This window comes from Dendropsophus ebraccatus, chromosome 5, assembly GCF_027789765.1.
Source record: "Dendropsophus ebraccatus isolate aDenEbr1 chromosome 5, aDenEbr1.pat, whole genome shotgun sequence".
NCBI classification, from domain to species: Eukaryota; Metazoa; Chordata; class Amphibia; order Anura; family Hylidae; genus Dendropsophus; species Dendropsophus ebraccatus.
The window spans coordinates 58,828,113-58,855,473 of NC_091458.1; the positions used below are offsets into that span (position 1 = coordinate 58,828,113).

The 27,361-nt window shown below is 46.6% G+C and overlaps 2 protein-coding genes across 4 annotated transcripts in view; both read left to right on the top strand.

Moving 5' to 3' along the window:
• The window catches only part of LARP4 (La ribonucleoprotein 4), a 43,495-nt gene extending 30,613 nt beyond the window's left edge, over positions 1-12,882 (top strand). For both annotated transcript variants that reach the window (XM_069970278.1, XM_069970277.1), the window contains exons 13-16: positions 7,226-7,384; positions 8,791-8,927; positions 10,636-10,792; positions 11,554-12,882. In XM_069970278.1, the coding sequence (XP_069826379.1) occupies positions 7,226-7,384; positions 8,791-8,927; positions 10,636-10,792; positions 11,554-11,892 (792 nt within the window). In that variant the 3' untranslated portion in view covers positions 11,893-12,882. The remainder of the gene's footprint in view (positions 1-7,225; positions 7,385-8,790; positions 8,928-10,635; positions 10,793-11,553) is intronic.
• A 13,297-nt stretch (positions 12,883-26,179) lies between these two features.
• The window catches only part of DIP2B (disco interacting protein 2 homolog B), a 145,503-nt gene continuing 144,321 nt past the window's right edge, over positions 26,180-27,361 (top strand). For both annotated transcript variants that reach the window (XM_069970294.1, XM_069970295.1), the window contains exon 1: positions 26,180-26,380. In XM_069970294.1, the coding sequence (XP_069826395.1) occupies positions 26,296-26,380 (85 nt within the window). In that variant the 5' untranslated portion in view covers positions 26,180-26,295. The remainder of the gene's footprint in view (positions 26,381-27,361) is intronic.

Consider the following 27,361-nt stretch of genomic DNA (forward strand, 5'->3'; position numbering starts at 1 on the left):
TTTTGCATAATAAGTATATTGGTGATTTGTATAACTTTGGGGGGCAATACAATACTTTAATAAAAAATTTTGCCGGACTTCTCCTTTAAGATAGGATTTTGTGAGTACTCACTGTAAAATACTTTTCTCATTAAAGTTCATTGGGGGACACTGTGGGTATAGACTGGTGCCTCTATGAGGCGACACTAGGCAAATAAAGTGTTGGCTCCTCCCGCCAAGCTGTACCCCCCTGCAGGCACTGAGCTAACCAGTTTGTATACAAGCAGTAGGAGCAGCCAGGAGAAGGTAAACAGTAAATCTAGGAACAGAACTGCTGGTGGACTGTAATCAGGAAGGAAACCATCCAGCAGAACCAGTAAACGCCTGATAAGAGAACTGGGTGAGGGCTGTGTTCCCCAATGAACTTTGACAAAGGGATGTTACGGTAAGTATTCACAAAATCCTATTTTATCACACTTCTCATTGGGGGTCAAAGTGGGACATCCTACAGCAGTCTTTGGGGGTGGGAACAAATAGGCATAGCAAAATCAACTAGCTGAGACACTCCAACCTGCAGAGAATGGTGATCTGGAAACCTTTCCGGATGAATAGGCTGCACCTTACGAATAGAGTAAGAGGTGCAGAGATCAGGAAGCAGTTAGAGACACCTAAGCGTTAGGGGACATAGGGGCTTTGCCCCAATGATACGAGCAAATAGTCCAAATTTGGTCTAGCATTGCAAAGGGAAAGGCATCATAGCCAACACAGATGGATGGCTGACCCTTTCTCCTGCCCTATGAGGGTCTTGTTAGTTATTTTGTATAGTGTACAACCATTTGTAATATGTTTAATATGTGTGATACAAGGAGGATTGGCTTTCTCGGGCGTCTTATTGGGGGACACAGACACCATGGGTATAGGCTGCTGCCACTAGGAGGCTGACAGTAAGAAGAAAAACAAAGCAAGTCGGCCCCTCACAGCAGGCTATACCCGCCCAAAGGCACTGAGCTAATTCAGTTTAGCTTAGTTTAGCTTAGTGTCAGTAGGAGGCAGATGCAGGTCTGGTTGCTCCAGATCATTTCTGCTATTTTCTTTGTGTTAACCTTTTTTTCTCCCTAACAGGTTGGGCACGGTGAGTAATATAGACTCACCCTGATCCCACAGTTTATGCCACCATCGAACAGACCCTAAATATAGAGGGGCTGTCGACCCAGCGCCCAGGACACAGACCAGCCCAGCTGTCTGTCTCCTTTATTGCGGACTCTGTTCAGTCAGCCCCTGCCCACTCAGCCTCCCAGAGTTGAGTGAGTCAGCGTGGCACAGTGTCGGCAGAAGATCAGAAGACGTCGGACGGTGAGTATATCCTTCCCGCGGTCACTCAGCCTCCTGCCCGGCCTCTTCACGGGTTTTTCTGTCCCTGTCGGGGTACTCCCCTGGGCTTCCCGACTAGCCCGCGTCATCCGGCACCGTGAGGGTTCCTCAGAAGGGGTCCCAATGCGGTCCCTTCCTCCCCATGGCCCTTGTTTTTTTTCCCTCGGGCGCCGTGACCTCCAGACTACCTCTTCCCAGGCTTTTCCCTGCAGCCTGCTCCACCGCTTGTGCGCGCCGGCCAGTCTCCTTCGGCCCCGGCGCACGTCCAGACACTTCCGACTGCTCCAGCCCGCTGGGCCTGGTTCCTCCGGCTGCTCCGCTGACTGGGCCTGGTGTCAGAGGATACGGCTCCACTCCCGGCAGCGCGCCACTATTCTCCGGGTCCGGAGTACAATTCCGGTCCGGCTCCTGTTCAAATCTTCCGCGCGCGGCCCGGCGCTGTGACGTCACTGCGCAGAGGACGCCGCTCTGGTGCATTCCCGTGGGTTTCCGGACGCCATTGCGGTCTGTGCCCTGGTCTGGATGCCATTGCAGTGCCCTGGTCAGCAGCGATCTTCCTGGTGTCCCTGCCGAGTGTTTGCTCTTGCAGCATCTTTCCTCCGTTAGCCACAGGAAAGGATCTGGTTCCCCCGGGTAAGCTCCCTGTGGGACCTTTTCTTCACTGTTTCTTGCTACCTTCTTCTACCTCACTGAGTGTCTGTTTCTTCTTCTGCAGGCTGTCAGCCCCCCAGCTTCCTGGTACACTGCTGAATTCTTCCTGCCACGACACCTTATCCTTTTAAGCTGTCTGTCTCTAATAGGACATACTTTTGTGTTTTTTCCAATATACTGCATTATGTCTGACTCCTCATGCCGTCAGCAGCCTCCACCTTCCTCTGTTACCTACTATTTCTGCTCGTCTTGTAACACTAAATCGTCTTCTGGCCATTCTCAGCCACTCTGCGCTGCTTGTTCCATGCAGTCCAATTCTTCTCAGTCTCTTGCACAGGATCCCCCTTCTCAGGAGTCGGATGAGCCAGCTCCAGCTTGGGCGCGTTCCCTCTGTCGTTCTGTCTCTCAGATGGCTGAACTTTCCCAGTCGGTCGCGGCTGCCCTCGACCGCCTATCCACTTCTTCTGCGGCAGTTCAGGCTCTAACAGTCGATCCGGCCGGAGTCGTTCCCGTAAACGTCCTCGGACGTCCTCTTCTCGTTCGTCTTCTGACTCTCCTAGGTCGAGTTTGGCTCCTACCCACACCTCCCTAGCAAGGCGGTTTCATTCTCCCGGAGATCAGTCGGATTCTGAGTTGGCTTCCATCTCTGACTCGTCACTTGTGGCTGCCGTCCGTGATACATTCCAGCTGAAGGATTCGCAGGACCCGCCCCCTCGTGAGAGGTCTTTTTCAGCAAAAGTGCTCGCCATGTCCATAGCACCTTTCCCAGTCACAAGGAATTCGACGCTCTATTCACCAAGAACTGGAAGACCCCGGATAAGAGGTTTACCAAGCCCAAACGCTTGGAAACCTTGTATCCCTTTCCACAGGACCTTGTGTCTCTCTGGTCCTGCTCACCTTCTTTGGATCCTCCAGTCTCCCGTTTGACCATGGCCACTACGCTTCCTCTGGACAACATGGCTTCTTTCAAGGATTCCACCGACAGACTGGTGGAAGCCTTGACAAAATCGGCATTCGAAGCCTCCGGCTCCTTCCTCTTGCCCACTCTCGCCTCTACGTGGGTCTCCAAGGCGGTCTCAGTGTGGGCTAAACAACTGAGGGACGGTCTACTTTCCGGGGCGTCTCCCGACGACCTGGCTGACCTCGCTCAGCAGATACAAGATGCGGCTCAGTATCTCTGTTCAGCTTCCTTAGACACCGCAGCCAGCTCGGCCTTTGCGTCTGCTAATATCGTGGCCATTCGCCGATCTCTGTGGCTGCGTGAGTGGCGGGCTGTTTCGGCCTCAAAGAGGTCACTTACCAGCCTCCCCTTTGCAGGTTCCCGTCTTTTTGGGAAAAGCTTGGATGAAATTATTTGATGCCACGGGGGGTAAGAGTACCAATCTCCCCCAGCAGCACCCGAAACGTCAGGATCCCCGCCACAAGCCTGGTTCTTTTCGCTCCTTTCAGTCGCTCCCGCCGGCTCGCTCCGGAAAAGCTGCGTTCACTTAGAACAAGAAGCCTGGTTTCTCCAGAAACCGTTCATCCTGTCAAGCCTGGACAAAAACCTCCTGGGCCCCCTTCAAGTCAGGTGCTCCCAAACCCGCTTCCTCCTGAAGGTTTACCCCCACTCGACACCCCGCAAGTGGGCGGCCGTCTCCTGCTTTTCCAGGAGGTCTGTCTCTCACACGTCCAGGACGATTGGGTGCGGGACGTGGTGTCTCGGGGCTACAAGATTGGTTTTCTTCCATTCCTCGCTACAGTTTCTTTCCTTCTCGTCCGCCTCGGTCCCCCTCCCTAGCATCCGGATTCTCCCAGGCCCTTCATTCTCTCCTCGCCAAGGGAGTTATTGTTTCCGTTCTTCCCCTCCAACGGTTCTGCGGTTTCTATTCAAACCTATTTGTGGTTCCAAAGAAGGATGGCTCGGTGCGTCCAATATTGGATCTCCAGCACCTGAACCGCCATGTCCGGCTATCTGATTTTCGGATGGAATCTTTAAGTTCCGTCATCGCGTCCCTGGACCCGGGCGAGTTCCTCTCCTCGGACATCCAGGACGCGTATCTCCACATTCCCGTCCCCCCCCCCCCCCCCCCCCCCCCCACCACCACCAGCGTTTTCTTCGCTTTGCAATCGGGTCGGACCACTTTCAATTCGTGGCTCACCCTTTCGGCCTGGCCACGGCCCCTCGTGTCTTTACAAGGACCATGGCGGCCGTCATGGCTCTCTTACGGACTCGAGGGATTTCTGTAACGCCTTACTTGGACGACATTCTTGTCAAAGCCCCGTCCAGAGACCAGAACTCAGAGAGCCTCCGTATAACGCTGGACACACTTTCTCGTTTCGGGTGGCTCCTCAAACACCTCAAGTCCTCCTTGATCCCCTCTCAGTCCATCGTTTTCCTGGGGATGAGGTTGGACTCGCTCCAGGCTCGGGTCTTCCTCCCGAAGGACAAACTGCAGTCATCGCCCGGTCTCTGTACGATTCTGCATGAAGGTTCTGGGGAGGATGGTGCCCTCAATGGAGGCAGTGCCTTTTGCGCAGTTTCATTCTCGTCCTCTTCAGCTCTTCCTCCTGTCACAATGGGGCAGGTCGCTCCCTTCCCTGGATCGCCTGGTCAGCCTTCCAGCTCACCTTCAGCGGGATCTCTAATTGTGGCTCAGGTCTCCGAGCCTCTCCATCGGTCGCTCATTCCTCCCCATTCACTGGCAGATTGTGACCACCGACGCCAGCCTGCACGGCTGAGGAGGAGTGTGGAACACTCTTACTGCGTAAGGAACTTGGTCGCCACAGGAGTCTCAGCTTCCCATAAACATACTCGAGCTACGGGCGATCAGGCTCTCTCTCCTGCACTGGCAGTCGCAGCTCCGAGGTCTCCTCGTCCGTATACAGACAGACAACGCCACCGCGGTGGTGTACGTGAATCATCAAGGCGGCACCCGCAGCAGGGCCGCCATGAAGGAAGTGGCGCTGATCCTCTCCTGGGCAGAGGTACACGTGCTGGCCCTATCCGCTGTCCACATCCCAGGGGTGGACAATTGGATGGCCGACTACCTGAGTCACGCACGTGTGGATCCAGGGGAATGGACCCTGCATCCCGAGGTGTTCTCCCAGATCTGTCTCAGATGGGTGATGCCCAACGTGGATCTGATGGCATCTCGGATCAACCGACGTCTGCCGAAATTTGTCGGATGCGGGGCCCTCAGGCTCTGGCGTCGGACGCCTTGGTGATCCCCTGGCGGCAGTTCAGCCTGCCCTACATTTTCCCTTCCCTCCCGCTCCTGCCGCAGGTCGTGAGGAAGATTAAGGCGGAAGGGGTCCCAATCATCCTGGTGGCTCCGGACTGGCCCGGACGCGCCTGGTATGCAGATCTCGTGAACCTTGCCTCAGACGCCCTTCTGGCGTCTTCCAGACCGTCCGGATCTTCTGAGTCAAGGCCTGATCTTCGTTTGAGGGCGTGGCTTTGAAGCCTGGATTCTGAAATCCTGTGGTTTCTCTGACGCGGTCGTTAGGACGATGATCAGAGCTCGAAAGCAGTCATCTGCCAGGATTTACTATCGCTGCTGGAGGTCCTACCTTCGACATTGTGAGGCCTGCTCTGCGCCCCAGCTTTCTTTTTCGTTGACACTGCTCCTCAGGCAGGGCTGGAGTCCGGTTTATCCCTTAGTTCCCTTAAGGGTCAAGTTTCCGCGCTTTCTGTTTTTTTTCCAGAGACCTTTTGGCTTCGGTTCCTCAGGTCAAGACTTTCCTCCAGGTGGTAGCGCATCTCGCCCCTCCTTATCGTCATCTGGTTCCCTCCTGGAATCTGAACCTGGTTTTGGATGCTTTGCAGTCTTCTCCGTTTGAACCCCTCCGGGACGTGCCCCTGTCTACTCTATCCTACAAGGTGGTCCTCTTGGTGGCCGTCACGTCTGTTCGACGGGCATCTGAGTTGGCCGCTCTTTCAAGCAGTCTCCCCTTTCTGGTCTTCCATCAGGACAAAGTGGTACTTCGGCCCAAGGCCTCTTTCCGGCCCAAGGCTGTTTCGCCTTTTCACCTCAATGAGGATATTGTCCTCCCCTCCTTCTGCCCTGCCCCCTCTCCTCCGAGAGGGCGTGCTCTTCATCACTTGGACGTAGTTCGCACCCTGCGCGTCTACCTCGCACAGACGAAGTCGTTTCGGAACTCTGATTTCCTCTTCATCATCCCAGAGGGTCCTCGCAGGGGATCGGCGGCTTCCAAGGTGACTCCTGCCCGCTGGATTCGTTCTGCAATCTCTCAGGCTTACCACAGTAAGGGTAAGGAGCCTCCGTTCGGAGTCTCGGCTCACTCTACCCGTTCGGTGGGTGCTTCCTGGGCTGTCCGGCACGGGGCTTCGGCCCTTCAGGTTTGTAAGGCCGCCACGTAGACCTCTCTGCATACCTTCTCGAGGTTTTACCGCGTGGACACCTTTGCATCGGCTGATGCGAGCTTGGGCCGCAAGGTCTTGCAGGCAGCGGTGGCTCCTTCTCCTTAGGTTCTTCTCTTTTCTCTTTCCCACCCAAGTTACTGCTTTTGGACGTCCCATACTGTCTGTGTCCCCCAATAAGACGCCCGAGAAAGGAGGAGTTTTTATTCACCGTACACTTTCTTGTAGTCTTCATTGGGGGACACGGCACCTACCCTAGGTTTTCTGTGTTGTAGTTGCCGGTTGGCCTTTTTTCAGACTTTGAGTGTGGACTGTTTTGTTTTTTTTTTCCCCTTTTTTTCTTTTTGGCTCCTCCTACTGCTTTTTCACTACTGAATTAGCTCAGTGCCAGTGGGCAGGTATAGCCTGCTGGGAGGGGCCGACTTGCTTTGTTTTTTTCTTAGTGTCAGCCTCCTAGTGGCAGCAGCCTATACCCATGGTGTCTGTCTTGCAATGAAGAAAACGAGAAAGAGAGTTTCTCTCTAGACTTGAACCTTAAGAATTACTTTTACATTGCAAATCTGATGATATTTGATGGCCCAGTGATGATCAAGTATCGCGCTTAGAGGGAACAGGACTGGCATTCAGAAGTCTGAGCTTCTTTTTTTTCATTTTCTTTCTTTCCTTATTTCTTTCTCTTCCGTCTGACCTCTTTCTGACCACTGTCCTCTTTTGCTCAGACTCTGTCTGCTTGGTCTTCTCAATGATCGCAAGATTATGAGATCTGAGGGCTTTTAGATGCTTATGATTTGTGTGTGACTGAATTGCTTTAGACATACATAAACTATATCTCCTATGCAATGTGTTCTTGCTTTGTTACAGCGACCACTGACTACTATGGAAGAAATTGCACCAACACCAAAGTTTGACTTGCTAGCATCTAATTTCCCTCCATTGCCTGGAAGTGTAGTGAGCACACCTGGGGAGCCTGTACTTGAAAGCAGGATGGCTGATGTTGTCAAAGGAATCTGCAAAGAGAAAGTGGGTCTAAAAACTAATTGAAGAAATTTTTACTTAAAATGCTTCTAATGCTTGAAAAATCATGTCCTGGAACATGGCAAAAGTTTTGATTGGTCACGGTTTGTGTGTTCATACACCCACCTGTCATTGGATAATGCTTTACTCCCTGGCCCAATGTGACCTCCTTCTTGCAGCAGAAGGGGGTCTACTTAGCCTTTAGACTTGTAATGAATACGGTCTCCTACAGCAGGACTGAAAAGGCAATGAGCTGAGGAGTGAAGCAATCAGCCGAGCACTTCTCTCAACTCTTTAACCCTTTCATGACTAAAGGTCACTGATACACTAATGTCCAGATTTTACTCTTTGTTTATGCTGTTCACCATGGGGGAACAATATTGTTGTATTTTTTTGATTGGACAAATCTGAACGCTATCGTACCAAATATGTTATTTATATTAACTTTAAATTTATGTTTTTATATTAACTTTTTTTTTTTACATCTAAGTTCCCCTAGTAGACTGCATATACTGATCGATGGTATTGCATAGCATTGATCAGTGGTATTGGCGCTTTTTTCATTGTGTGCCTGAGGTAGACTGTATGAGAAGATTGGCGATCAAACAGACCTGGGTAAATATTACTCCTCTGCCTGTCAGGGAAAGTGATCTGGACCCTGCAGTCAGTGACAGGTAGTTATCCTCTTACTGACTCCTTTAAACACCCCAATTGCTATAGTCTGCTGTGTTTAAGGAGTTAATGGCAGGCAGCTGTCTGATTACGTCTGCCTGTCATTATGCCCGGCTCCTGGGACACTGTGCAGGGATTTCTCACATTAAAGCCGCCCCACACATTAATGCTCCTTCACAGCAGGAACAAATATATCCGTTCTATTGCGCAAGGCATCGGCATTAGGAACACATATAGCCATATGGCTGAAGTGAAGGGGTTAATGATGGCTGGGAACCTGAACAACACAGACAAACCAAATAGAATGTATTCAGTGTTGTTTTTTTTCAACCCTTTAATGAATGCTATTAATCACATCTGTGATTTATACATGACTGGATAGATGTTAGGCATGTTGTATCCAAATGAACCTTTATATCCGAGCAGAAATTGGTGGGAATCTTAAAGGGGTTATCCAGGGCTTCAAAAACATGGCCCCTTTCTTCCAGCGACAGCACCACTCTTTTCTCCAGTTTGGGTGCAGGTTTTGTTACTCTGTTCCATTGAAGTGAATGGAGTGTAATTGCAAACCACAACTGATCTGGGGACAAGAGCAGTGCTGTCTCTGAAAGAATGTGGCCATGTTTTTGCAGCGCTGGATAACCCCTTGAAATCATTTTAAGGCTAGTCATTTCATTGTTATGTTTTGTTTTTTTACTTTATAATACTTTGCTCTATTAACACATTCTATATTCTTTTAGGAAAATAAGGAATTGCCTCCAGTTTTGACAAATCCTGCTCAGGAAGATCCTGCAAAAAATACAGTGCAGCACACTATCACAGTGCAGCATTCTACACGAACTGTTACACCACCACCTCCTCCTCCACCCCAACCAAGGTAAATATATTTTGAATGGCTTAGATTGGTCTCTAACATTAAATACTGTATGCATGTACTTTAACCACTTAAGGACCCGTTACGTACCAGTGGGTCTGGCGGCACTATAAAGTGAGCTCACTTTATAGCACATGGGGACTATCAGCAGCCGGGTCCTTGATTTTATTGGTGGGCCACCACAATAGCGGCATTTAAAACAGTGAGTGGAGCTGCGCTCCTGTCGCTGTCCAGTCGGGACCGATCGGTTCCGATCGTTCTGACTGCCGAAGGGTGTCTCACCTTCTTCCCGGCAGTCAGATTGGCGATCAGTGCATAGTCTGCAACAGGCAGACTCTATGCAATGATCACAGATAACACTGATCAATGCTATGCTATGGCATAGCAAAGATCAGTGTATGTAAGTAAAATGTTAAAGTCCCTAAGGGGGACTTTAAAAAGTGTAAAATATATATAATTTTAAAAAGCATGACATAGTCCCCTACCCAAATAAGTTTAACCCCTTGCCGCAAAATGAATTTCCCGGAACGTCATGTAAAGTAGGTAGATCCTGCAACATGACGTTCCAGGAACAGCTTTCCCTGCCTCCCGTGCTGTCCCTAGTATCGATCATATTTTGTATTGCCACGTACGTAATCGCCAGAACTATTAAATGATCACATTCCCAATCTTGTATGGTAAACAGCGTAAGCGCAAAGAAACCCGCCAAAATGCTAAATTGTCTAAGTATAGATGGTGTCGCAAAAAATAAGGGCTCATGTGGGTCTGTAGGGGAAAATATGCAAGCACAGTGGCCTTTTAAACACGAGGAGGAAAAAACGAAGGCACAAAAATGAAAACTGGCTCTGTCCTTAAAGGGTTAATATAAAAAAATTAATCAATACGTCCAATCTACACAAATATGGTACTAATAAAATCTAGAGATCCTGGCCCAAAGAATGACTCTGCTTACAGCCCAGTAGGTGAAAAAATAAAAGCGTTATAGGAGTCACAATAGGGCCATTTTAATATTTGCAAAAAAAATAAAAAATTTGCTGTTAGAAAAAACGCTTCATGTGTATTTACCTAGAGGTTCTGTAGATTCATTCATTAGCAAATAAAGCTGGTGCGTCGGGGTATGCAGTTGACAAGTGTCTCGGTTATTACTCATCTATTTTAGTCCACACAAAGCTCCCAGGCTCATACGTTAACAAATATTATCTGAACCAATGTGCTAAATGTCTGTGCTATTTAATTGGAAGCATCTGACTCTGCTTTTGCATGGCGTTCTATGTACAGAGAATTGTCTGTTCCTTTTAGTGAATTGAACATATGCTTTGTAATTCAAGTCTTATTTATCTTTTATTGTATTGTTTTAGCCCTGTGATGATCAAGTATCGCGCTTAGAGGGTAAAGGACTTGCAGATGATCTGTGCTCTCTAGTATACATTTTGATATTTCTTCTAAATCTTCCTCTCCATTTCCTTATTGTATTCTCCTCTTTACTTCCTCTTATTTTTCTTACCTTCTTATTTTCCTCTTCTTTTTCTCCTATATCATTTTCTGGCCAGAAATTCTCTGCATTGTTCTTCCAATGACTGCAAGATTATGAGATCTGAGGGCTATAGGAGCGATGCATATTGTAGGATTTGCACCGATCTGGTTATTGGAAGCCTACTACAGGCCTAAATGTATAGCGTTTGATTGACATTGGTTTAATGTTCCTCCTTAGCAACTCCAATACTGAGAAGAAGCCTGCAGAGAACTCCTGTCACAAAGATGTTGCCAGTCAAACCTCAGTAGTGGCAGCAGTGAGCAGTTCTGGGAAACAAGCTAAACCTTCCACCACTGTACCCACAGGCAGTGCATCTCCTGCTCAGAGTACACAGGTACTAGTTGGTTTTTTTTTTATGCATTTTCAACATTTGCTGTTCTTTCAAATACTGTTTCAAATACTGTTTAAGGCTATGTTCACACTACGTAAGTTCCGCAGAAATCACAGGCGTTGTTACAACGGCTGTGGTTTCTGCGGGACTTGCATAGTGCTGCAGGCTGAGGGGATGCCAGCCGGAGTGTATACACATGGTATATACTCCGGCCGGGATCCCAAGCGGCGCTGTGAGAAACTGACATGCAGAAAACACTGTCAGTTCACAGAATAGAGCGTGCGATTCCGGACGCACGCTCCATTGTGTGCAGTGTGGAGTTCTGCTGTGGGCACACGGATGCGCCCGCATCAGAACTCAGCAGTGCTAAAGATCATCCAGCTAGTACACACCGATTGATGGGGTGCCCTGTGTTCTTGATAATGTGGACTCTAAAAGCTGCATTTGGCTCTTTGGTAACTTAGAAAAGTCTTAATGGAGTGGAAGTGTGCATGCAAGGCTTGCGGCTCCATTTAGCAGGGTTTTTGGCATCCCTTGTCTCAAGTTGGCAAGGATTCCACTTCCAGGCCAAGAGTACAGATTTTAGAATATAAATTCTTCAACTCCTCAATGTGACTTGTGGACTTTTATGTACTTTGGAGGAAAGAACTTGTATGAGGTTTTGTTGGGTATGCTTGAATTCACACACACACACACACACACACACACACACACACAAAATTTTGCATGTTTGTGTTCATCAATACAACTATCTTTGTTTCTAGGAGCCTCGAAAACTAAGTTATGCTGAGGTATGTCAAAGGCCACCCAAGGAGCCCGCACCAGCTCCAGTCCAGCCCCTTCGTGAGCTTCGTACAAATATTGCACCACCTGCCAAAAATGAAGAAACTCCTGTTCCAGATAAAGGTCCTGAAAAACCCCATGAGAAAGTTGAAGGAAAAGTAAAAGAATCTCCTGGGCACCGAAATAATGGAGCACCCCGAGGTGGTGCTGGAAAAATCAGGGAACAGAGGCGACAGTTCGGACGCAGGTCTTCACCTCAGGGAGCAACACGGCGTAATGGCAAGGAGCAATATGTGCCACCACCAAGATCACCAAAGTAAAAACTTGTCTCTTAACCATCGAACCAGACTGACCCGGAAGAGAGAGACTTATGTGTAAATGGTCGTCATTTACGTTAATAACTTTGTATAAAGTGGGCATAATGGAATCCACCCCTCATCTCGGATTTGTATTTGAGGTGGAAGCGTGTTCCACATGTGATTTAAAGGAAACCTATATAATGTAGGATTTTTTTTTTCAAATTTTTTTTGTGGGGTGGGAGGATCAGATCATATCTGTTTGTTTTTTTTGTTTTTTTTATGTTGCAGAAGTTACCTGCTATATATATCATTTTCAAGGTTGTGGCATAAACCTAGAAGACCCTTGGTCAAAGAGGGTAAAAGAAAATATTTTTGAGAAATAGATCTGTTAAAAAATGTAAAAAAAAAAATTAAAAAAAAAAATAGAAATTTAAAATTAATTTTTTAATCTATTTAAGGCTTTGCTGGTAGTATATATGTATGCCATTTTGGCCTTGAAGTGGAAAAACAAGATGCAGTGTGTGGTCAGTGTGTTATGTGACTGTGGCCAGATGCTGTTTTGTCACAGATTATAAGACTGAATGTACAGCTATACTGTCATGTCTGTTAGCTTGAAATTTAGTTTGTCTTTTGACCTTACTAAAATTTCTTTTGAAGCTGTTTACCTATCAAGCCAGAATATTTTTTGGGAAGATAACAAAAGCTTAGCTATAGCAAAGGCATGCTTGTCTGTAATTCAAGTTTTCTCATATGTACTTTTTTTTTTTTTTTTTCCAGTCTCAAGCATGGTTTTCACATTAGCCGTTGTTAATCTGTGAATCCATGCGGAGTATATGTATGTTGACTTTAAGAAAGGGCTATGCATAACTGGTCTGATATTGAATCGTTCTTACCAGACTGATTCAAGATCATTTTCTTTATCTGAAACAAACCTGTGGGGGTTTTCATACATTTATAGTAAACTGATGCAGTTTCCTCTCATCTTTTTGTAAAATCTGTACCCTTCCCCCCCCCCCCCCCCCCCCCCCCCCCCAATGATAGCCTTTAAAACCTGTTGACTTTTTAGCTCTACAGTCATTGGGGTCGAAGGCATCACCACAGAACTAGTTCTATGTTGACTTTTTTTTCTATCCACCATCCTAACATGTATAATTGATTTAAAACTTGCCCTGTCCTCTGTTTCATAGTCTTTTTCATTGTTATTTTGCTCTGTATAGTTCAAGATTAGTTTTGTGTGGTTTTTTTTTTTTTTTAATCATGACTTTTTGAAAACCTTCAGTCCTATGTGAATTGCACCATTCACCGGTTTTTTTTTTTTTTCCTTCGTTTAGCAGGCCTCCTCCTCCTGCACGGGGCTTGCACAATGACATCATGCATGTCTACTGAAGTTGTGAGCACTCACTGTGCTAGTTACAAAGAAACGGTGGGGCCTGTTTTCTCATTAATCACTGGAACAGGGTCCACCGTAACCTTTTTATCTTCTAGTCCAAATCTGGAAATGTGAATGCAGTGCATTTATTCCTGTTCTTGTGGAAATAGGACTCGAATATTTCTTAAGTGTACTATATATATTTTTTTTTTCTAGATGTAAAATAAATTATCATTGATTGTGACTTGCAGAAATCTTATTATGTAAGTTGATTTAATATGTGAAATTGAAAGGATGCTCTGTGTTGTGTATAGCATTTTCTTTTTTCTTCAGACTTATAGCTCATATACAGAAATGCCGATAAAACGCTTGAAAGTGTTGGCGTTCAGTATAAGTGCTACGTGAGGCTCTATTCTCCATAACCAAGTATTTATTTGAATTTTCTCCAAGTTATTTTGTTGCCCTCCATAAGATTTTTTTTTCCGTGTGGACTGGGGCTATTAAAGTATAATGTAAGGCTGTAAAAATATCTAGATTATAAACTTCAAATGCAGTATGTTGCATGACAAGCACATAGCTTGTTAGGCTGGCTGCTAGCTCGAGCATATCATCACATTCATACCAAATTCCGATATCGACTTAGGCCATTGAGTTCTGTACTTCCAATAATATCCTCTCTCATTCAGTATCTGATATATTGCTTATAGCTACCTATCGCTTTTTCTAGCAAACAATATTATCAACTAGCCCCATTAGTGAGCATGTACTGATGTTAATTTCCAAGGTTTTGATGCTGTCTCGCATTTTGAGTCATTTTGGAATTTTTTTTTTCCCTTTTAAAAGTTTGCTTCAGCTTCAAAGTACTGATCTTACCACTATTATCTGCAAACGTTAACATGTATAAGTGACATCTTAGCTGGTGTGGTATTACATTCCTTCTATAACTAGAAATACTGGTAGTTTGTGATTACAGTCTTGTAAAAGTGAAATTACATGAACTATAATGGTTTTACCCAGTAACATGGCGTTCCCCAGTCTGTGGCTCTCCGTCTGTTATTGTAGCAGCTGGAGAGCCACAGGTTTGGGAACACTGCAGTAACAAATCTCTTCAGGTGAGTGTGATACATACATGTGAAATTTCTGAGCTGTCTGTGGAAACTGCACTAGGGTAGAGCAATTGCATTTTTGCTTTTATACGTTTTATTTGTTAAACCTTTTATTTTTTCCCCCCAGTTCAATTTGAGTTTTAGTCTAGAATATTTACAGAAGTATGCTACTTCAGTAATGCAACTTTGTTCTGTATATTGTGTTGTCAGGGCTTCCTTTTACTGTGGTACCATAAATTTTCAGCTTTTGTGTTTTGACGACCAGGAAACAAAATTGTCTTGAATCTGGAACATTTGATTTTTTTTTATTTGATTTTTTTTTTTTTCTCTGAAGAAACTCATCACCTTTTGGCACTTATAAATTTGCTTGTGTTAAAAAAAATAAAAGATAAATTGTACCCAGAACAAAACTTTTAGGCTTAACTATGAGAAAATGTATCTTTCATCCTTTTACCTGGTGATTGACCCACCTTGGCATTTTGTCATTTATGGGGCTTTTAGTCAAAAATAAAACATGCATTTCCCCCCCTATTGTTCCAGTTTATCGTCCTAATTCAAAATTGTAAAGTAGGGTTCAGGCTTTAAATGTATATGTGTGTTTGTATTCTATTCTGGACATTGCCAAGGTGCTATGAAATATTGAAATACCAGATTTAGAAGAATAAAGCTGATTCAAAGGGTATAGTCTGTGGCATAATTTTCCTTTACACTCTTTAAAATAACATTTATAACTACATTTGGTAAAGTAAACCTGAGCATGTATACAAAAATTTAGATTCGAAGGTTCTCTACCAACATTTACCTTTCGTGATCAGCCTAGTGTGAGCTTCCTATTATATGCGGCAACATCTCCTTGATATGACCCATGAAAAGAAGACCAGGTCTTTAGATAACCATGGATGTTTCAATGTTGATCAAGTTTCGTGCACAAGCCCTATTGATTCAGAACAGGGTTCCTGCACAAAACTCCATGTGGATGTTTCCATAGTTATCCAAACAAGCATATTGATGGTACTCTTTTTTTTTTTTTTTTTTTTTTTAAAGGCTTTTCTTTGAGTGTATGCTGCACATTTGGTGTTAGCATATGCTAAACAAGACAACTATTTGTATAGCATAAGACCAAAGGGCTTACATTTACATTTTAAAGTGTCACTGTTTTGTAAAAACTTTAAATATGTCAAAGACATGTCAACAGTTTTGATTGGTCTGTGTCAGTGTTTAGAACCGTACCGCTCAGGAGAAGACCTGCTTAAACTCTCCCGACTCTGTCATGTGATCAGTTGGTCTCTGACTGATTGCCTATGTAAGTCTATGGAGCCTGACTGATATCGTGACACAGAGCAGGGAACGGACACTCTGCAGTCCTCTCCCTGCTGGTTCTCCTAATCAGTATGGGTCCGACCCTGACCAAACGACAGTAACACTTTTTAATATAGGGTAAAATGTGGAAAATGAAATACTAAATATATATGCATTTAGTCTAATTTGGATCTTTACGAGAATTGGACTGAAGACCTTAAATTTAAATTTTAAATGTCTACATTTAAAAAAAAAAATAAGCAGCTTTTGAAGCTATCAACAGGCTGACATGTGACAAATTTTTAAACTCTTGTTTACACCTGGTGATTTGCTCAGCTCACCACACCCGCAAGAGCTCCACCTGACCAGTGCTCGACAGTGCAAGCTTCACCAGGTACGATACGATAAAGGGCAGCAAACCATGATACCGTCCATAATGCTTCACATCTTCAAATAAAATACAGAATTAACAGCTACAGCGGATGTGTTTCGGCCCAAAGGCCTTACTCATAGCTATGAGTAAAGGACTTGCATACTCAAATAACATCCCAGATTCGAAAGAATAAAATATTCTCATTGAATACTTTGTTCTGTTCAAAGGTAAATTTGATGACCACAAAATCACACAAATCACGCTAAATTATCAATGGAAATGAAATTTAATAACCAATGGCGGCCTGGATTTGGAGTCACCCACAAAATTAAAGCGGAAAAGCACACTACAGGCTGATCACTTCTCAGTGCCTATCCTTTCTGGTTAATGTCTAGGTCACTTTTGAATGTTGTTGGTGCTTTCACACTTGGAGCATGAGATAGACTCTACAATCCACAGAAGTTGCTCGGGTAGTGCAGCTCAACCAGGATGACACATCAATTTGAGCTGTGGCAAGGTTTGCTGTGTCTGTCAGCGTAGTGTCCAGGGGCTGGAGGCACCACCAGGAGGTGTGGAGGAGGCAGTAGGGGGACCGCTTCCTCTGCATTTGTGCAAGGAGGAGCCCTGCAAAATGGCCTCCAGCAGGCCACAAATGTGCACGTGTCTGCACAAATAGTAAGGAACTGACTCCATGAAGATGGTATGAGGGCCCGACATCCACAGATGGAGGTTGGGGTTATGCTCACAGCCCAACACCATGCAGGACGCTTGACATTTGCCAGAGCACACCAGGATTGGCAAATTTGCCACTGGTGCCCGGTGCTCTTTACAGGTGAAAGTGGGTTCACACTAAGCACATGTGAGTCTGGAGATGCTGTGGAGATTGATCTGCTGCCTGCAACATCCTTCAGTATGACCATTTGGGCAGTGGGTCAGTAATGGTGTGGGGTGGCATTTCTTTGGAGAGCTGAGCATCCCTCCCTGTGCTTGCCAGAGGAAGCCTGACTGCCATTAGGTATGAAGATGAGATCCTCGGACCCCTTGTGAGACCATGTGCTCTGGGTTCCTCCTAATGCAGGACAATGCTAGACCTCAAGTGGCTGAAGTGTGTCAGCAGTTTCTGCAAGATAAAGGTATTGAAGCTATGGACTGGCTCGCTTATCCCCCAGACCGGAATCCGATGGAGCACATCTAGGATATCATATGTGCGCTCCAGGAGTGGATTGAAAACACAGAAAGGCTACGTTGACACACTGTTAAAATTGAGTGGATGGCTGAACTTGCCAGCAAATAACGGTTGTTACTTCATAACAACGGCCATTGTTTGAAAAAAATGGCAATTATTTGCCATTAAATGGCTAACATTTCTAACATTAGTTGATTTTTTTTGCCCGTAGTACCCCTTCAAGTGGATTCAGCTGCAGTCTCAGGCCACACCTTTGTTTTAATCCGTGGAGGTTTTTAGGGGTAAAAACCACACAAAATATGGACTATACTAAGCATAGTTCCCAAATATATAAAGGGGTGTTTCCCCTGCAATTTAGAAATCCCTTAAAGTTCATACATTTCCTCTCATGGCGCAGAAACCCTTCACATGCAACAGTACTTTGCATGGAAAGGGTTTCCCTTCTGAAGCCATGTATATGTCTAAGCTAAACTGCAAAGTTTACAAGTCATGAATAAATTAAAGAAGTTTGGCCATTTTCAAAAACAGGCAGCTGGTGGAGGCAGGGGGGAAATGTAATAATCAGTCCTTATCTCTCCCTGCGATGAGCAGCGGGACAGACCTCAGGACGCCCGGCGGAAGGCAGGAAGTGCCTGTGCCGACTAATGGACAGTAGGCTCAGCCAGTCAGTGACTAGCTGAGTGGCCAGTGCATGAGTCAGGTAGTGACAAGTGTGTGGTGTCCCAGCACAGGTGAACCACAAAGTTCTGTTGCCCCTGAGCAAAGTAACTCAAGTCAGGTTCTCACAGTGGGATATGTTTCAAGTGAGTTCTGTGTTTCCCCCACCAGGTGTCACTACTGTGTTTCTTTTATGTTTAATAGTGCGTTTACACAGAGAAATTTATCTGACAGATCTTTGAAGCCAAAGCCAGGAACAGGTCATAGGAAAGACTGAGATTTCTCCTCTTTTCAAATCCATTCCTGGCTTTGGCGTTAAAAATTTGTCAGATAAATCTTTCTGTGTAAACGCACCATTATTCTTTGCACAGCTGAAGGAAGCAATGGGTTAATGATTTTATGTCATGTGTTTCTTGACAGGTACAGACTTTTTTCTCTCCTTTTCTGGCCTATCTCCTTCCTTCCTTCCTTCCTCCCTCCCTTACTCCCCTTCCTTCCTTCCTCCCCTTCCTTCCTTCCTCCCCTTCCTTCCTTCCTCCCCTTCCTTCCTTCCTTCCTCCCCTTCCTTCCTTCCTCCCCTTCCTTCCTTCCTTCCTTCCTCCCCTTCCTCCCCTTCCTTCCTTCCTTCCTCCCCTTCCTTCCTTCCCTTCCTTCCCTTCCTTCCCTTCCTTCCCTTCCTTCCCTTCCTTCCCTTCCTTCCCTTCCTTCCCTTCCTTCCCTTCCTTCCCTTCCTTCCCTTCCTTCCCTTCCTTCCCTTCCTTCCCTTCCTTCCCTTCCTTCCCTTCCTTCCCTTCCTTCCCTTCCTTCCCTTCCTTCCCTTCCTTCCCTTCCTTCCCTGCCGTCCCTTCCTTCCCTTCCTGCCCTTCCTTCCCTTCCTTCCCTTCCTTCCCTTCCTTCCCTTCCTTCCCTCCTTCCTTTCCTTCCTTCCTCTCCTCCCAGGTTTGCCCCTATAAAAAGAGTTCAGTTCCTGGTGGGATCTGTTAGTTGGTTGGTCAGAGAGTTCCTAGTTGGTCAGTCGAGAGAGAGACACCGTTCCTGCTGCAGTCAAGTCAGGGCGTGGCTCAAGCTACCTCAAGTATGCAGTGCTAGTCACCTCCAAAGGAAGTCTCTGGACGTCCTCTAAGGATCACCTTGTCCACACTAGGGATACCTTCTACACAGCACAGTTAGCCTACATATTCCACTGTATAATGCACGGTTATACTGGAAAGGTTCGGGAAGTCTGTTTCAACCAGTGCAGGGACCTCGTACTAACCCTCCAGGATGGGTACCCCAACACTGTAGGGCATTAGGCAGTCAGTAAACGTGAGTATAAGTATCTTCTTTTCACCTCTCCAACTCTCAGCTATGCTATCCCGGCAGATTACACTGCTAGGGTGGGTTCATACTGAGGAATTCTCGCGGTATGTCCGCTCGCCTTTCCACCGGCTCCATAGACACTATTCTATGGGCCGGCGTATTCCGCTATCCGACGAAAGAAGTGACATGTCACTTAATTCGGCGGATAGCGGAATACGACGGCCCATAAAATAGTGTCTATGCAGCCGGCGGAAAGGTGCGCACCCGGACACATGACGGAATTCCGCTGACATTGTCTGCGAGAATTCCGTAGTATGAACCCACCCTTACATTGGACAGGGCCTCTACTCTGTTCTCTTCTGTTTCACAAACTTTCACTTCTCCGCTCTCTTACTTGCACCTGAAGTTGTTGAAACTATATATATATATATATATATATATATATATATATTTCTGTATGAATAATACTCTGTTACTTTCCCCCGTGCCCCTGCCTGTAAAAAAAACAAACAAAAAAAAACAGGGAAGCCAGACTTCTCCTTTATTTAGAATTATTTTGCCGTACAACTCTTTAACCCTTAAACAGCTGTGCACTATCTTTGGCAGTTGCAGTGAACGGGAGCTTTATTCCTTACCAACTTTTCTATCTACATTCCTGCAGATTTATGACAATTTCTACCTACTTTTCTGCATTGTACAGTGTTAAACAAAGGCACAACAGTGGTCTCCAACATGATAAGAATTGTCATACTGCAACATTTAGAGATTGGCAATAAGGGAAGTGGAAGTGTTGTTTCCCGTATTGATCCTACCATTCATGTGACATATCACATGATTGCTGCGATATCAGACATGTGATAGATGAATTGCCTCCACAAGGTCTCACTACTGAGGTAAGATCAGAAGATTAGAAGCTGCAAATGATCCTCAAATTAGTCATCAGGCTGAGGCTTTGGCGTTTTTTTTTCCTGAAAACTGTGGCGTTTCTCTCCCTTAGAGTTCAATGGAGTTTCTTCTTTTCGTCTCAAAAAAGCCACTCCTGGAAGCACACAAAAAAGCCAAGGGCGAAAAGAGCTGATCTCACCTAAAGTAAAAAAAAAAGGCCAGAAAAAAAGGCCAAAATAATCTTTGTCACTTTTTCAGTCGTTTTTTTTGAAGGCCAGAAAAAAAAACACACAAGAGCTGTGTGTGGAACTACTCTAACATTGTCCTATGCAACTCATATGAACATTTCTCCTGAATGACATCTCTCCCTTATGAGTGTGCATTTAATAGTCCTCGATATTCATGAGCAGCAGCTCCGTCTGCCCACCGACTGCTGATTGGCAGTCTATCTATACTGTGTATATACACTGCTCAAAATAAGGGAACACTGAAATCACACATCTTAGATCTGAATGAATGAAATATTCTCATTGAATACTTTGTTCTGTACAAAGCTGAATGTGCTGACCACAAAATCACACACAAATCATCAATGGAAATCACATTTATTAACCAATGGATTTGGATTAACACACAAAATTAAAAAGCACACTACAGGCTGTTCAAACTTTGATGTAATGTCCTTAAAACAAGTCAAAATGAGGCTCAGTATTGTGTGTGGCCTCCATGTACCTGTATGACCTCCCTACAAAGTCTGGGCATGCTCCCGATGAGGTGGCGGATGGTCTCCTGAGGGATCTGTTCTAAGACCTGGACTAAAGCATCCGCCAACTCCTGGACAGTCTGTGATGCAACGTGAAGTTGGTGAATGGAGTGGAACATGATGTCCCAGATATACTCAATCGGATTCAGGTCTGGGGAATGGGCGGACTAGTCCATAGCTACAATGCCTTCATCTTGCAGGAACTGCTGACACACTCCAGCCACAGGAGGTCTAACATTGTCCTGCATTAGGAGGAACCCAGGGCCAACTGCACCAGCATATAGTCTCACAAGGGGTCTGAGGATCTCATCTCAGTACTTAATGGCAGTCAGGCTTCCTCTGGCGAGCACTTGGAGGGCTGTGCGCGGCCCTTCAAAGAAATTCCACTCCACACCATTAATGACACACTGCCAAACTGGTCATAGTGAAGGATGTTGCAGACAGCAGATCGCTCTCCACGGCATCTCCAGACTCTTTCTGTCACATGTGCTCAGTGTGAACCTTTTATCTGTGAAGAGCACAGGGCTCTAGTGGCGAATTTGCAAATTCTGGTGTTCTCTGTCAAATGCCAAGCACCCTGCACGGTGTTGGGCTGTGAGCATAACCCCCATCGGCGGACGTCGGGCCCTCATACCATCCTCATGGAGTCGGTTTGTGCAGACACATGCACATTTGTGGCGTGCTGGAGGTCATTTTGCAGGGCTCTGGTAGTCAGGGGCGGTCTTGGCATTTCTGGGGCCCCAAGCGAAGTTATGTTTGGGCCCCCCCCCCCTCTTGACACGCGGTCCAAAACAATAGACCGCTGTGTGTTGCCCCCAATAGTATATACCCCTTGTGCGCTGCCCCCAATAGTTTATACCCCTTGTGTCCTGCCCCAGTAGTATATACCCCTTGTTTGCTTCCCCCAGTAGTATATAGACCCCTGTGTGTTCCCCCAGTTATATATAGCCCCCCGTGTGCTCCCCCAGAAGTATATAGACCTCCTGTGTGCTGCCCCAGTTGTATATAGACCCCCTGTGTGCTCCCCCACTAGTATATAGGCCCCCTGTGTGCTCCCTCAGGGGTATTTAGCCGCCCTGTGTGCTCCCCTACTTGGATATAGACCTCCTGTGTGCTCCCCCACTTGGATAGACCCCTGTGTGCTCCTCCAGTAGTATATAAACCCCCTGTGAGGTTCCCCCAGTAGTATATAGACCCCCTGTGTGCCCCACCAGTATTATATAGACCCCTTGTGTGCTGCCCCAGTAGTATACAGACCTCTGTGTGATCCCCCAGTTATATATAGACCACCTGTGTGCCTCACAAGTAGTATATAGACCCCCTGTATGTTCCTCCAGTAGTATATAGACCCCCTGTGTGCCCCACCAGTAGTATATAGACCCCTGTGTGCTCCCCCAGTAGTATATAGCCCCCCTGTGTGCTCCCCCACTTGCATATAGACCTTGTGTGCTCTCCAAGTTGTATATAGACCCCATTCTGCTGACCCAAGTAGTATATAGACCCCCTGTGTGCTGCCCACAGTAGTATATAGACCCCTCTGTGAAGCCCCAGTAGTCTATAGCCCCCCTGTGTGCTCCCCCTGTTATATAGCCGCCCTATGTGCTCCCCCCATTTATATAGACCCCTGATGTGCGCTCCCCCAGTTAAACAGACCCCTGTGTGCTCCCCCTCCCATATAGTAATATAACACAATAAAACACTTATACTCACCTGGGTCCGGGCGTCTCCACTTCTCTTCACTCTTGTGGCCGCAGGAAGGGTTTTCCCTGCGGTCACAAGAGGCCGCGCTCCCCTTATCCTGGCGCCGATGCTCCAGTGATGTCACAGCGCCGGCACCACAAGGACAAAGCTGCCAGTTGTGACCGCAGGGAAAACCCTTCCTGCGGCCACAAGAGTGACTGACAGGAAGGGGGCCAATGTCTCCCGCCCTGTCAGTGCTGCTGCATGTAACTATGAGCGCTCATTACGAGTGCTCATAGTTACAGTTCAGATGGCAGCAGCGAGCGGGGCAGCGGCCCTGTCCAGCGGTCTTGAGCACAAGAGCGGGGCATGGGGGCCCCCCTGGATGTTGGGGGCCCCAAGCGATCGCTTGGTGTGCTTGGTGCCAAAGACCGCCACTGCTGGTAGTGCTTCTCTTGTTCCACCTTGCACAAAGGCGGAGGTAGCGGTCCTGCAGCTGGGTTGTTGCCCTCCTATGGCCTCCTCCACATCTCCTGGTAGCACCTCCAGCCTCTGGACACTACGCTGACAAACACAGCAAACCTTATTTCCACACCTCACATCGACGTGCCATCCTGGATGTATTCACCATTAGGCACCCGTGGCCCGGTGCCTAGGGCAGCGGGCAACACCTCCCAGACTTGCCCGTAAATCTGGTCTTTTTGAGGGGAGGGGGGTATGGTGGTATTGGTCAGGTCTGGTGTGGCAGTGGTAAATGTGACGCCTGGAGCTATTACCTACCAACCTACCAATCCTGTGGTGAGAATTCCTTCAGACAATATGCAGACGGCTCTATTTATTGATTACATGTGTTTATGTTTTAAGCAGGTAAAAAGCATAAAAACATGATTCTCTTCATGTAGACAAATGCATGTGGCCAAAACCACACAGCTGTGAGCCTCACACACAGCCACGGCACCGAGCAGGTAATGTATGCTCCAGGCCAGGGGCTGTCGCCTGTGGGCGGCGGGGGGTTAAAGGGGCCGTGTCATTTTCATTCTGCTGCGGATATGTGACCCATTCAACTTCACACTACCAGGATCCGCAGTGGATTTCGCTGCAAACTTGCAGCGTGAAATCCGCTGCGGATCTGGTACGTGTGAAGCTACCCTTAGTGTTTCCTTTATTTTTTTGAGCAGTGAATATTAACCAAGAAAAAATGTTGAATATTCAGTAGCAAATAATCTTTAATGTTTCATAAATATTAATTGAAAACACCTAAAGAATGACACGCTATAAACAAGGTGGCAGTCACAGAGAAAGAATATATGATTAACAATTCATTACAACATGATCAGAAAATGAAGGACACAGGGAATCGGACAATGTGCTGTTTCAGTGCATTGGCTAAAACCTAGTAAGCAGTGTAAACTATCTTTCTCTGGGACTGCTACCTTACTTTTAGTTTGTGATTATTTAGGTGTTTTTAATTAATATTTATGGAATTGTTGTTATATGGCTATGTTGAGGTAGCGTTGCGGCTCTAGGCCAACGGACATATTTAATGCTATCTATCTATCTATCTATCTATCTATCTATATATATATATATATATATATATATATATTAGGGCACATTTACTTAGGATGCACCCCTGGTGTACACCATAGAGAAGGCCAGATTGTGGCCCTCTCCATGGGGTAAGCCTGCCGCAACCCCTGCTCGTGGGCTGGGGTGGAGTTGCAAGGCGGGAAGGAGGCATGGCCTCCCTCTGCACTTCATTTATCAAGGTGTAGGTGTAAAATTTTTGTGCCATTCCTGCATCAAGCGGCGCACATAGGCTGAATTGGGGCAGAGCTTTATCTAAGTCTTAATAAAATTTCCCCTATTGTGTGTAGGGCGGGGACGTGGTGTGGTACAAAGTCCATTCTCCTGAACACTAGGAGAACAACTGAACAGAAAAATGTAAGTATTATACCGTTCTGTTTAGCATTTTGTCACCAGTTTATGCTCCCCTCATTTAAGGCACCATAAACCTACTGACAGATTTCACAAAAAGAGTGATTTTTTTTTTTTTTAAATCAAAATTACTTTTATTGAACATTTTCCAAAAACAAGTTTTCTCCCAAAACAAACAAAAATCCCCCAGAGGGCACAAAAAGAGTGATTACACATGGGACAGTTGGTTAGCATCACCACCCTGACACTTGACACATCAGAGGGATTACAACACCCAGCTAGTCTGAAGCCAGTTTACCCTTTGGGTACCACAGCTGTATAACATCACTTTATTTTTTAAAAGTGGGCTAAGGCCTTGTCCATGTATTTGGAATTTGCCATCCACAAATAAGGACTGTATATGGCACAATAAAGTCAATGGGCCAATGCACACAACTGTGACTGCCAAAGACTTTAATTCCATTCAAAAGTGCATGGTCCCTGATTGCAAGCAGCACATTTGCATATCCATTCATAATATGGCTGAGCATGGAGGAGCATACATGGAATGGTATTGGCAGTGACTGCCTGCTCAGCCAATCCATGGGCATGGCGCTGTCCTGCTTCAGGCAGTGATTGGCTGATTCACCACCAAGATGAGTCTGTCTTGGAAGTAGTAGCTGTGTCTAGTGGGGGATCCGAAGTGGTAGATTTTCATTACAGCCCCAGCAATATATAAAAATATTTGAATGCCCAGAGTACCCTTTTAACACACACTACACGATGTGAATAGATCCTTCAAGTTACAGTTAGGGTGGTATTACACGGAACGATTATCGTTCGAAAAATCGTTAAATCGTTCGGATTTGAACGATAATCATTTCGTGTAATAGCAGGCAACGATTAAACGACCAACGTTTAATAGGATCCGGACCTATTTTTATCGTTTGATCGTTCGCTCATCGTTCGCACATCGTTCGGTGGAATAAGAATTCACAGCTGAAACGTACGCAATAGCGACGACTAAACGACCGCAAGAACGATCATAAATAACAACCATCATTTCGTGTACTTGGGCGAACGATTTCGGGTCGTTTGCCTTAAGGCCCTATTCCACGGGTCGTTTAGAGGTGCAATACCGTTCGTATTCGGCCGATATCGGCCGCTACGAACGATATTCGTCCCGTGGAATAGAGTGCAACGATCAGCCGACATCGTTCATGTCGGCTGATCGTTGCAGTCGCTTGTTTTTCAACATGTTGAAAAACAAGCGACTGATATAGCAGCGATCTGCTGCCCTCGCTCCGTTGAATAGGAGCATCGGCAGCAGGCGCTGCTGTATCCTATGGGCTGCCCGGACGATCAGCGATCCCCCGGGCAGCCCCCCCAGCAGCTCCCCACCACCCCTCCCGCACTCACCCGCACGCTGACGCCGCGTTGAATAGCGGCGGCGGGGAACGAGGAGCAAACGAGCGCTAATAGCGCTCGTTTGCTCCTCCAAACGACTCGTGTAATAGGGGCATTAGCGGTCGTTTAGATCGTTTATCGTCAGAAAATTGATTGGTATAATCGTACCCTTAGTTGTGCGCCTTTGCAGTCTGGCCAATACTAATGGCGCGTTTACATTTCCTTCCAGCAGGTGGCAGCAGATTCCTTTTATCATAATTCCATTGCCCACATGCGGTCTCAGGCAGGATTTTATCTTGTAGTACCAGTACAATCCAGGGGGTGTCAGTATTTCCGCTGTCAGCCGCGTTTGTGCAGGCTGGATGTCTGTCTGTGGTCATGTGACGTGAGGCTGGGCCTGGCATGGCGGCCGTAACGAGGGCTATGCGCTGAGCTCCGGTGATTCAAACCTCTGGGCTTCACACGGTGTATCCGGCCGGCTCCATGGCGGAGAGAGGCTTCGACCTGTCAGCCCTCCCGAAGGAGGTGAGGGAACAGCTGGCGGAGCTGGAGCTGGAGCTGTCAGAAGGTGAGTGCCTGCCGCACCGGCTGTTCTGGGGACGTGGGAGAAACCACTGCGAGGGGATCCGGGGGAGAGCCGGTCCTGATCTCTGCTGCTGATCTCTGAATGAAGAGGGGGAGGGGTGGTGTGTCTGGGATCTGCTGAGGATTACTGTCATCTCCTGTATCCATAGAAAGCAATGGAGCTGTCATACAGGCACAGCCATTGATCCAGATCCCATGATTGATCCCATAGAATGTGTGATCTACTGGTGTACAATAGCATTGTATGTGTCTTATTGTCTATTGCGCTGATCATTGGCCACCACTGTCGGTCAATAAGTGGTCACCTGATTGTCTGCGGCTCCTATTGTGTGTTCTCTCCATGTGTCATGGCTGTACCTATTATTATTATTACCTATCTATAGATGATGGTATTATTATTTGGTAGCAGGTGGCGGCACAGTCTCCACTAGGAATCCTCCGCCAGTTACCTGCCTGGTTGACGGTCAGACTGTATGCGCCATAAGAAGCCTGGGGGCTATACCCCCCATTGGGGATGCCCCTCTCCAATGTCCAATATGTTGTGCTGTTTTCTCTCCTTTCACCCAGTCTGCGCTGTGGAATGTGTTGGCATCTTATCAATAAGTGTTAATTAATAGCGGGTGGGCGAGGATTCCATCTGGTGCAGAAACAAAGGGAACCCCTATGCCCATAGCACTGCAGAGCCACGCAGCATGCCAGGCCGGAGACAAGACCTGCCAATGTGCTGCCGTCTTATTACATTCACTCTATAGAACTTCACGGTTGGCACAGCTTATCTGTCACAATTTTAAAGCTTAAGGGGGTTGAACTTTCATTAGGAAACTGGCACTCCTTGTTCCATCATGGTAACCCCTTGCGATGATCGAGCCCTCTTCTAGTGCTGAGACCTTTCTCCTGTGACGTCCATGGCTCCTGCTGGATGTCAGTAGTATATGGGCCTCTGCATTGGCATAGACTGGCATGC